This window comes from Gracilinanus agilis, chromosome 3, assembly GCF_016433145.1.
Source record: "Gracilinanus agilis isolate LMUSP501 chromosome 3, AgileGrace, whole genome shotgun sequence".
Classification (NCBI taxonomy): domain Eukaryota; kingdom Metazoa; phylum Chordata; class Mammalia; order Didelphimorphia; family Didelphidae; genus Gracilinanus; species Gracilinanus agilis.
Window position 1 is genome coordinate 6,838,956 of NC_058132.1, and position 11,672 is coordinate 6,850,627.

General features: G+C 37.1%; 1 protein-coding gene and 1 long non-coding RNA gene across 2 annotated transcripts; both read left to right on the forward strand.

The window, feature by feature from the left end:
* The first annotated feature begins 219 nt into the window (after nt 1-219).
* LOC123239802 lies at nt 220-6,949 on the forward strand. Its single transcript, XR_006505744.1, has 3 exons — nt 220-329; nt 5,862-5,957; nt 6,805-6,949. It is a non-coding gene; the product is annotated as an uncharacterized LOC123239802 (long non-coding RNA).
* A 92-nt stretch (nt 6,950-7,041) lies between these two features.
* On the forward strand, nt 7,042-8,955 carry LOC123240688 (zinc finger protein 383-like). Its single transcript, XM_044668408.1, has 3 exons — nt 7,042-7,055; nt 7,760-7,860; nt 7,945-8,955. The coding sequence occupies exons 1-3, from the start codon at nt 7,042-7,044 to the stop codon at nt 8,730-8,732; spliced, it is 903 nt and encodes a 300-aa protein (XP_044524343.1). The 3' UTR covers nt 8,733-8,955.
* The last annotated feature ends 2,717 nt before the right edge of the window (nt 8,956-11,672 follow it).

The following is an 11,672-nucleotide window of genomic DNA, read 5'->3' on the forward strand; positions in this document are numbered from 1 at the left end:
GGAAGTGAGTAGGGTGCTGGTGAATTGTAGTTTTTAGAGTAAAAGATTCAAATTACACAGTAGTGTTGACTCTTGACACCCTCCAAGGTTAGGAGTTTGGCATGAATCCCTTGTGTCCCTCATTTTCCTCCAGTCATTCTATGAGGATTCTACTAGATTAATTCTGAAGATTCTGCTTTAAATCTCATGACTTTTGCTTGTTTAGGGGTTAACCTTTAAGGATGTGACTGTGGACTTCACCCAGGAGGAGTGGTGCTTGTTGGACCATTCTCAGAAAGAGCTGTTCTTGGAGGTTATGCTGGAGAATGTGCAGAATCTATACTCTCTGGGTAAGATGCATTTCCTCTGGTAACTCTGAATTTCCTATTTAGGGATTGTCTTCATTCCAAGCCAAATGTAAAGGATTTTGAGCCTTTGTGGATGCTTAAAAAAGCAAAAGTGCTTGTCACTGCCCAGGGTTCTCCTCCTTCCTGCTTTTTATAAAAAGATACTTTGAAGTATATGATGGAAAGCTGGGATATTCCTTTCTTGATCCTGAAATTGTTTCCCTTCTGTTTTAGATAGCTTAAGGTGAACACTTAAACCAGATTTACATTTCTAAAGCTAAATCTTATTTGTCATTTAGTCCAACCTCTAATTAGACCTGAAATGTATGTGCAAATTCTCTGTTAATACCCAAGCAGCTTTTCCTTGGGATGGGCATTGAAGAGCTCTGCCGAGGCAGCCCCTTTCCCTTTCAGATGGGTGTAGTCTTTAACAAGGATATTTTGGTAAGAACTATGAATGGGGGAGGAGGATCTAAAATGATGGCATAGCAGAAGCAAAAGCTTGAAATGCCCTGAGAATCTCAAACTAACTTTAAAATAGTACCTCTAGATGACTAGAATCACAGAATAAATATGGTAAGAGTGAGGTAGCTCTCCTAAGGAGAACAACTTGAACATTGGGCAGAAATTCTTTATTTTAGGGGATAAGGAAGAATTGGAAGTAAAACTACACTCTGCAGAGTGCAGATAATCAATCCCCCATCTACGGTACAGGTTCTGAACCTGGGCACATGCCAACTTCTAGACTCTGGGACCCTTGCTTTATCCTACATTAGAGCATCTGAAGCCCATCCTTGAAATACAAAGAGCTGGCACAAGGCCCCAAAGTCACTTGTCCACTTCAGTCCTGTGGTGAAGCCCCTAGCCTCAGCGCAAAATAGCTCCCAGTTCACTGAGCCATGTAAGGAATTATCAGTCCTGAGGAGACTTAATCAGCAGCTTTCTGAGCACCCAGCCCATAGGCCATGATACCACCTTGGAAGAAATGAAACTTGCAGAAAACCAGAACTACAGCTGAAGGAGACAGCAATGAAAAACTGAAGTTTAAGAGAATGCCTCCTCTCCCTGGAAACAGAGCCCAACTTTAAGATAGAAGTCAAAGTAGGGGGAAAAGAAGGCCTGGGAAAATGAGCAAACAGCAAAAGAAACATCTAAGCATATAAAATGTCTAAGGAGACAAAGAAGAATAAGGCACAGACTCAGGTGGGGATAAGGATACTAAAGCAGCCACATGCAAAACTTGAAATAATAATGGGAATTTTCTCAGTTGCTAGAAGAGTTCAAAAAGGAATTAAAAAATCAAATGAGAGAAGTGGAAGAAAAATGAAGAAAGGACATGAATGTAAAGCAAAAAGAAAATAGGTAAAAAAGTAAATTTGGCCAAATGACAAAGGAAGCACAAAAATCTGATGAAGAAAACAGTTCTGTAAAAAGCAGAGTTGGCTAACTGGAAAAAGGCAGTAAAAATTCCAATGTAGAAATGAATTTGAGGAAAGGTAAAATGGACCAAATGGAAAAGGAAGATCAGGAGGACATTGAAGAAAATCATTCATTAACAATTAGAAATTGGCAAGTTGAAACCAATGACTTCATGAGACATTAGGAAACAATACAGTCAAATCAAGGAATTTAAAAATAGAAGGAAATATAAAAAATATCACCAAAAAAAATAACTGATCTGGAGAATAGATCCTGGAAAGACAATCTAAAAATTATTGGACAACAAAAAAAAAGAGTAGAAGTCCTATTAGAAGAAATTGTCAAATAAACTGCCTTGATATTCTTGATTCATAGTTAAAAGAGAAATTGAAATTATTCACAATTTAACTCCTAAAAAAAAGCTGAAGTGACAACTCCCAGGAATGTTTTAGCAAAATTTAAGATCTCCCAAGCCCAGGAGAAAAGATTGCACTTAGGGAGAAAGAAAAAATTCAGGTATCATGTAGCCTCAGTGTTGATTACACAATATCTGACAGTTTCTACATTAAGGGATCAGAATGCTTAGAATATGATATCCTGGAAGATAAGGAAGCTGGGTTTACAACCCTGAATCACTATCCATCAAGATTGGCTATATTCCTTCAGGGGAGAAGTGGTTGTTTATTAAGATAGGGGATGTCCAAAACAGAAAAGTTCATGTCTCACTACAAAATTCAAGAGAAGGATGAGAAGATAAATAAGATAGAGAGAATTTACAGAACTCCATAAGGCCAAATTATTTATATGCCTAGTGCAAAGATGGAATTCTTAAAATTGTTATCCTTATCACAGTAGTTAGAAGTGTAATATACACAGACAGAGGGTGTGGTACTAAATTTTTTAGGAAGATATGCCAAAAAAGAGTTCAAGGAGTGAAAAGGAGGATAATACTGAGAGAAAAAAAGAAGAAAGAGGTAAAATGGTGTAGATTATATCAAAAAAAGAGGAACAAGAAGAAAAATTATGCCAGTGGAAGGGGAGGATGAGTGTAGTGAAAGGCAATCAGTAAAACTTACATTGGAATCTGTTCAGAGAGGGAACACCAGCTAGATTTATTGGGGTATAGAATCTTATGTTACATAATAGAGGAATAGAAGGAGAATAAGAAAGATGATGGACGTTGGGAAATAATATAAGGGAGCTGTAATAGGAGTAGGAGAAGGAGAATAAGAAAAATAGTGGTGGGAAGTGGAATAATTTAAAGGAGGGGAAATGGGGTAATGATTAAAAGGGAAACGTGTGCGGTGACAATGAAAGGAGAAAGTGCAAGATTTAAAGAGGAAAACAAGATGAAGGAGAATACAGAGATAGTTAACATAACTGTGATTGTAATTGGGATGAATATAGCCATAAAATGGAAGCAGATAACTGTGGATTAAAAACTTGAATCTTATGATATGTTGTTTACAAGAAACACATTTGACATACTCAAGTAGACATATAGAGAGTAAAGGTAAGGGGAAAGTGCCAAATCTATTGGGCTTCAGCTAAAATAAGAAAAGCAGGAATTGCAATTATGATCTCAGACAAAGCTAACCGGAAATAGATCCTATTAACAGAAATAAGGATGGTAATTACATCATAATAAAAGGCAGTCTAGCTATTGAAGCTCTATTGGTATATAACGTTTATGCACCAAGTAGTGTAACCTCCAGATTTTAAAAGTAGAAACAATGGGAAAGTAGGGAGGAAATTGACAAGAAAACTATACTGATTGGGGACTTCAACCTTCCCCTATTACAACTAGATAAATGTAATCAAAAAATAAACTAAAATGGAGTAAAGAAAGGGAGTGAAATTTTAGAAAAATTATATTTAGATATCTAGAGAAAATTAAATGGAGTGAAAAAGGAATATACCTTCTTTTCAGTAGCACATAGAACAAAAGAAAAATCAGGTCATAAAAAGTGCACAACCAAATGCAAAAAAAGCAGAAATAATAAATGAGACCTGTTCATATCATAATGCAATAAAAAGTATAATCAATGAGTGTTAATAGAAAGAAAAATTAAAAATTTATTGGAAGCAATCTTATTCTTCAAAAGAGGAAACTTAAGTCATGGAAACAATGATTTTATTTTTATTTTATTTTTAAATGTATTAGTTAATTAATTTAGAATATTTTTCCATAATACATCATTCATGTTCTAATGACAATTTAGAGACAACATTTCAAAAGTTATGGCAAATAGCCAAATCAGTACTTGGGGGAAATTTTATATCGCTGAATGTTTATATCAATTAAATAGAGAAAAAGAAGATAAATGAATTGGGTATGCAACTAAAATAACTACAAAAAGAACAAACTAATAATCTTCAAGAACAGTCAAAATTGGAAATCAAAAAAGCCAACTGAGAAATTAGTAAAATTAAAAATAAGAGAACTATTAAACTAATAAATAAGACTGGGATTTGGTTTCCTGAAGGAAAAAAAAACCCAACAAAATAAATAAAGCATTGGTTAATTTCATTTAAAAAAGGAAAGAAGAGAATGAAATTACCAGTACCAAAGTTGAAAAGGGCAAATTCACTGACAATGAAGAAGAAATTAAAGCATTAGGAGCTATTATATTACAATAAGTCTGACAATTTAGGCGAAATGGATGAATATTGTTATAAAGAAGTCGGCAGGGGGCAGCTGGGTAGCTCAGTGGATTGAGAGCCAGGCCTAGAGACGGGAGGTCCTAGGTTCAAATATGACCTCAGACACTTCCCAGCCGTGTGACCCTGGCCAAGTCACTTAACCCCCATTGCCTACCCTTACCACTCTTCTGCCTTGGAGCCAATACACAGTATTGACTCCAAGACGGAAGGTAAGGGTTTAAAAAAAAAAGACAAAGTAGGCAGTCTTGGTAGTCAGGAGGGATAAGGTGGTATAAGGAGGAATGAAGGGGATAGCTGAGTGTAGGGATGAATGGGTAGTATAGGATGGTAAGGGAATGGATGGGAGTATACAGGAGGGCTGTTCATACAGGCTAATCACAGAGGCTAGAGACAGAGGGTACTGGGAGGAAATAGACTGAATCCTTTAGGCAGGGAAGGTATCTCTATGATACAAGAGGAATTGGGCCAGTCAGAAATGTTTAGATCTGGCTAAAGGGTTTTCTCTTGTTAATTTCTAAGGTCCCTTTGAGGAAGGAGTCAAAGGCTCCTCCCTGCCAGTGAAATTGATGTCTGCAGGATGTCTCGGCTGGGTACTTCCTGCCCAAGATGGATTCCTAGGTTTCCCTCAAGAAATAAAGAAAGTAATTTCTTCCCTCTTTAGCCTTTGCCTTAATATTCAATACAATGATTCACCAGAGGCTTTGTGTAGGTAACAAAGGGGATGTTTTAATGTTAGAGGTGAACCAAGGGAAAGAGGGTTTCAGGGTTTGTAGCTACTGCTAGGGAGAAAGCTGGTGCTTGCGGAAGGGACACAGTAGATAGGGGTCAGACTGAGAGAGACCAGCTCTCCCAGTCAGGAAGGCTCACCGCCCTGAAGTAAAGTATTTATATATAAGTGGTGGCTTGATTTAGGTTGTCCTACTTGCCTATAGAAACTAAACCCACGATGTCCAACCACCAAAACCATCATTCCTCCCAGGGCCCAATGGGGAAATTCAGGGGAAATAGCAGGGATGTAATGGAGAGATCAGGGATAGGTCCAGAGAAATCAGGCTAAGTCCAAATGCCCCGAAGACAAAGGCACAGGCCAAGGCAAAGCTAAAAACCCAACCCAACAGGCAAAAGCCCCTCATTTGGAACTTCAGCACTATTTATAGCCTCAAGCTCCAACTATTTTTTGTCAACATTCTAAAAACTCTAACTGCCAGGGCTGCTATAGTTGAATTTGCAAAAACAAAAAGCTATTGCTACAACCCTGCATTACAATATTTACAAAAAAAAAAGAGAAAATAGAATGCTTAAACAAGCCCACCTCAGAAAAAGAAATTGAAGAAGCCATCAACACCTCATAGAATCTCTTAATGGAAATGGAGTAAGCAAGCAAGGCCTACAGGATGGTTTCTGTCATATTTACTTTTCTCTCGTGATCCCTTTCTTCTTTTTTATGTCCAGGACTTCCAGTTCCCAGAGAAGATTTTATCTCCTATTTTCAGCAAGGAGAAGCACCATGGCTTCTAGAGCAAAAAGGCCCAAGAAGCTCCTGTCCAGGTGAGTAGAGAGAAAACAGGTGGATAAAGGCTATTATCCCAATCTACTTTTGTCTGTTGTAGTAAAGAGAATGCTAGACTTGGAAACTGGCAGACCAATACTGAATCTTGCTGTTCATTTCCTGAGAGATGGACGATATACTCAGTATACAGCATGAGACATGATATATGGTAGATCTTGAAATAACATGAATATTAAGTATATCTGCACTAAATGACATAATATCTTTGCAGCTATAAAGAAAAGAAGAAAACCTATATTCCACTTTGAAAATTACTGCATGAGAATTTAAAAGAATGAAGTTGTTTCTCTGTTTAGCATGTAAAATTTACCAAGAATGATCATGTGATAGTACCTCCAAAATGATGAGAACAAAATATCTGAAAGGTTACCTGAAGTTGATAAAATTATAAGAATAATCATCAAGTAATTTTAAAAGTAAAGATAGAAAGGGCAATGGAGAAATTAATACTAATTAATTAATACTAATACTGTGGCACAGGGTTTGAGTTGTAGTCTGGCTGCAAGGAAATTGTTTAGGTCACTCCTCCATTGTTTACTCATGACATGAGTTATGAAGTATGATAAGAATCTTGGGTCTGCCTATGTCACTGGTCCGTTGTGAGTTTCCACTGTTATTGTATGAAAATCTTTCTAAAATCATCCATCTTGCAATTGTGACCAAATGGTGTATCCAGAGACTGATTCTGTTTGTTTAAGTTTGAAAACTCCTTTTTGCTTGGGGACATAGGCTAAAAATCAGTTTACTTTCTGCCATCAGAGGAAAGAACTTACATGTATGTGGTTGTATGTATCTTCCTTCCTTCAGTGCTTATTTTTTTTCCAGAGACAGAGACTAATTTTGAAGTGAAGGAGATGCCTACCAAGCTGAGCCTTTTTGTGGAAGGATCTGGCCTCCAAAGATGCATGAATGAGGGTTTCTCTGACTTTATTTTGAGAGAAATAAGGGACTCTAATATCAAGGGAAATAAAAATCCAAAGAGTGACTGTGAATTTGATGAAACTGCAGAGAAATTCAGTCAGTATTTAATCCTAAATCAATATACCAAATTGACTCCAGGAAATGACTGTTGTCAGGTTGGTAAATACAGCAAAGGCTTTCTTGGAGAAATAGGACTTGTTCAGTCACCAGAGAAAACTCCTGAAATTCTCATGTATCCAGGTAACCTTGGGGGAATGGCCTTTGGCTCTAATTTAGACCTCATTAGACACTCCAAAACTAAACATATAGAGATAGGTTTTGTGAATAATAAAGATGGGAGACCTTTCAGTCAGAACTCTGAGCTTGGTTCACATCAAATAATCCATTGTGGAGAGAAAACTTATGAATGTAAACACTGTGGAAAAGATTTCACTCTGAAGAGTGATCTTGCTGCACATCAGAGAATCCACACTGGAGAGAAGCCTTATGAATGTAAACAATGTGGAAAGGTTTTTACAATAAGAAGCCATCTTGCCACACATCAGCGAATCCACACTGGAGACAGACCTTATGAATGTAAACATTGTGGAAAGACTTTCACTCGAAGGGACCATCTTACTGCACATCAGAGAATCCACACTGGAGAGAAACCTTATGAATGTAAACAATGTGGAAAGGCTTTCACTCGAAGTGGCCATCTTGCTATACATCAGAGAATCCACATTAGAGAGAAACCTTTTGAATGTAAACAATGGGGAAGGACTTTTATAGAAAGGAACTCTCTTGCTACACATCAGAGAATCCACACTGGGGAGAAACCTTATGAATGTAAACAATGTGGAAAGGCTTTCACTTGCAGTGGCTATCTTGCTACACATCAGAGAATCCACACTGGAGAGAAACCTTATGAATGTAAACAATGTGGAAAGGCTTTCACTCGAAGTGGCCATCTTGCTATACATCAGAGAATCCACATTAGAGAGAAACCTTTTGAATGTAAACAATGTGGAAGGACTTTTATAGAAAGGAACTCTCTTGCTACACATCAGAGAATCCACACTGGGGAGAAACCTTATGAATGTAAACAATGTGGAAAGGCTTTCACTTGCAGTGGCTATCTTGCTACACATCAGAGAATCCACACTGGAGAGAAACCTTATGAATGTAAACAATGTGGAAAGGCTTTCACTTGGAGTGGCCATCTTGCTGCACATCAGAGAAGACATACTGGAGAGAAACCTTATGACTGTAAACACTGTGGAAAGACTTTTACATCAAGGGGCTCTCTTGCTACACATCAGAGAATCCATACCGGAGAGAAACCTTATGACTGTAAACACTGTGGAAAGGCTTTCACACAGAAGAGCAGTATTGCTGCACATCAAAGAATCCACACTGGAGAGAAACCTTATGAATGTAAACACTGTGGAAAGGCTTTTACAGTAAGGAGCCAACTTGTTGCACATCAGAGAATCCACACTGGAGAGAAACCTTATGAATGTAAACACTGTGGAAAAGCTTTTACATCGAGGGGCAATCTTGCTGCACATCAGAGAATCCACACTGGAGAGAAACCTTATCAATGTAAACAATGTGGAAAGGCTTTTATAGAGAAGGGCTCTCTTGCTAGACATCAGAGAATCCACACTGGAGAGAAACCTTATGAATGTAAACACTGTGGAAAGGCTTTTACAGAGAGGGGCTCTCTTGCTAGACATCAGAGAGTCCACATTGGAGAGAAATCTTATGACTCTAAACACTGTGGAAAGGCTTTTACAGAGAGGGGCTCTCACAGCTCATCAGAGAATCCACATTGGAGAGAAACCTCATGAATGTAAATAGTTTGGAAACCTCATGAATGTAAATAGATCATTTATCTTGCTAAATATCAGAGTATCCACACTGGAGGGAAACTATGGATGTAATAAATTCGGATTGACTTTCACATGAAACTTCACAGTTACTTCATGTCCCAAAATCTTCACTGGAGGGAAACCTCAATAGTAGAGAGGCTGAGCTTATAGTTGACACTTTTAGATTGTTTAACATAAGAGGATCTGCACTAGAGAGAAACTTTGGGAATATGATCAATGTGGTAAGGCCTTCAGGAATAATCATGTCTTATTCTCAACCTAGAATTCCTTTTGGATACAAATTTTATTAGTGTCATGAATGAAGAAAGTCTGTGAAATGGAGAATTCAGAGCTTGTTCAGTATAAGAAAATGTCTTCTGAACAGACTAGTTCCAGATGGATTCCCTGTAGGAAGGCTTTCAGCCAGAGATCATCCCTTACTTCATTTTAGTGGATTTATAGTGCATAGAAACCTAATGACTCTGCTCAAGGTGTATGTGTTTTCCTCGGGAGGATGGTAATCACTATTATTTAGAGAAATGCAAATTATAATAAGTGTAAGGGAGAACCTCAAATCTATTAGATTGACTTATGAAAGAAAAAGAAAGTGACAAAAATTTCAAGAGATGTTGAAAAATTGAGATACTCATGAAGTATTGGGGGCGTTGTAAACTGATTCATCGAAGAGCATTTTTAAACCATGTCCAAAGGGCTTTAGAAACACAAAAAGGAATAGGACTATAAAGATTAAAGAAGAAAGAAAAGTTAAAACTTCTCTTTGGGGGTAATAAAGGAATTAGAAAGTAAGAGGAAACTCATTAATGGGAAATGGCTGAGTAAATTGTTGCATATGATTGTAATAGAATTCTCTTGTTTTGTAATTAATGAGGAGAAGGAAAAGCTAAGAAAATCCTGGAAATACTTGAGAATTGATGCAGACTGAATTTAGCAGAACTAGGAGGACAATGCACGTTGTGACAGCAATATTGTATGGAGAATGTAGCCCCTACTAGTTAGAGTGAACCCCATTTTGCAAGGGCTCTGAAAAGCCATGATCTGGCCTCAATCAGTTACACAGCTTAGGCATCACATGAGGCCCTCCAAACCCCTCTTTTCCACCCCTCTCCACAGAAACTGAATATTCTTCCAAGAAATTACTGATGCAGGGATTCTGTGAGAAGCTTGGTTAGATGGTTACATATTTACCTGTAATTTATTATCCTATAGAAAACTCTCTAAGCTTCAGCGAGGTAAACTAAGTCATTGTACTAAGATTGTAAATCATTAGTAACCATTGTCCATGTAATAAACTCACCTAATCCCTTAGCCTATGTCACTTTCTCTATAAAATAACTAGCTGTGATCCATAAACCTTGCCTCTGATTGCTACCAGCTTCATTGGGCCTCCTGATGAGTCATCCTTCTCCCCATATCTCATTCTCCTTACCCTTTTAGGACCTCCCTGACACCAGAACAGCTGTGAATTGAGGTATTTTCAACAGTACAGGGATTTAAAGCAATCCCAAAGGACACATAAAAAAATTCATCTATTTCCAGAGAAAGAACTGATGGAGTCTGAATCCAGACCAAAGAAAACATTTTTCTCTGAAAATTTTTTTGTTTTCTTGAGTTTAGCTCCACAGAAGGTTCAAAATGGAAAAATATTTTCTAGGATTGCACATTGCAAAATCTGTCAGACTGCTTAACAGCTCTTGGGCATTGGCAAAAAAATACAAAACTAATTTTTTTAATATTGGATATCATTTTTACATATAAATATCAACATAAAATATGAAATGATGGGGAAGAGTTGTATGATCAGTAATGAATAATATCATTTTAGGAATGAAGGGGTATACAAAGATAAATTACAGGAAAGGCTTCAGCTAGAGCTTATGGTTGACTAAACACTGGACGCATTATGATGAAGATAAGATTAGAAATCTCCAATTTACTAGGAAAGGCCTTTTGCTGTAGCACAGACTTCATAGACACCTATAGAGGAGCCCTCATAAAGTATCCCAAGTTTCATACTGTGCATAAAATACTACAATGATAAGGACTTTTTCTCTGGCATCCTAATGCCAATATTTATTACTATTTCTCAGCATTTATCTGTTTCAGCTTTTTTAGCCATTCCCTGGTTAATTGGCACTCAATTGTTAACTATTTTTTGTTGACACGTGTAGATCTTACCAAACAAAGAAAATAAGAGTGCATGAGTGAATGAGGAAGATGCAGAAATAATAGGAGACCTGATTCCCACTGTTCAGTGTATTATATCCAAGACTCAGGGTCATGATGCACTTTGCTGATTTCTGGTTCTGAGCATAAGTCTGACCCTTCTGGTGAAGTAAGAAGGGAGTATTTGAGTCTATCTTGTGTCTTGAAATATCAACTAATGGGGACTCAAGGGACATCCTAAGGTTGAGTTGTCAGGCTAAAGAGAAACAGAACACAACTCCATATGCAAGAGGCACCTTCTTTTCTGGGAACAGTGGTGAAGAAGACACATTTTTTACTTATGGGAATCTCATGCCCCTATTGAGAAGCCATATTATACTTGGGGAAATAGCCTCATATACTTTATTGCTTAAAATCTGAATACTATACAGTAAAATATTTCTGTAAGATGAACAAAGTCCTAATTACTCCTGTCTCTGAAAATTATTTCCCCTTAAATCAAAGTCATAATTGAGAAGAGGATAAAAATTTCACTTGCTCTCATAGCTCACAAAGGAAACAAGGAAATTTAAGTAGATTTCTTCATTTTTCTCCTTTCAAATATAACCAATTAAATATTTGATGGGTTTTAACACCAATATTACACAATATTGCACATTGTAATATATTGTCCAATTTTTATGAATTATGATATATAACAATATATATTTTAATATTAAATCAATGTTATATAAT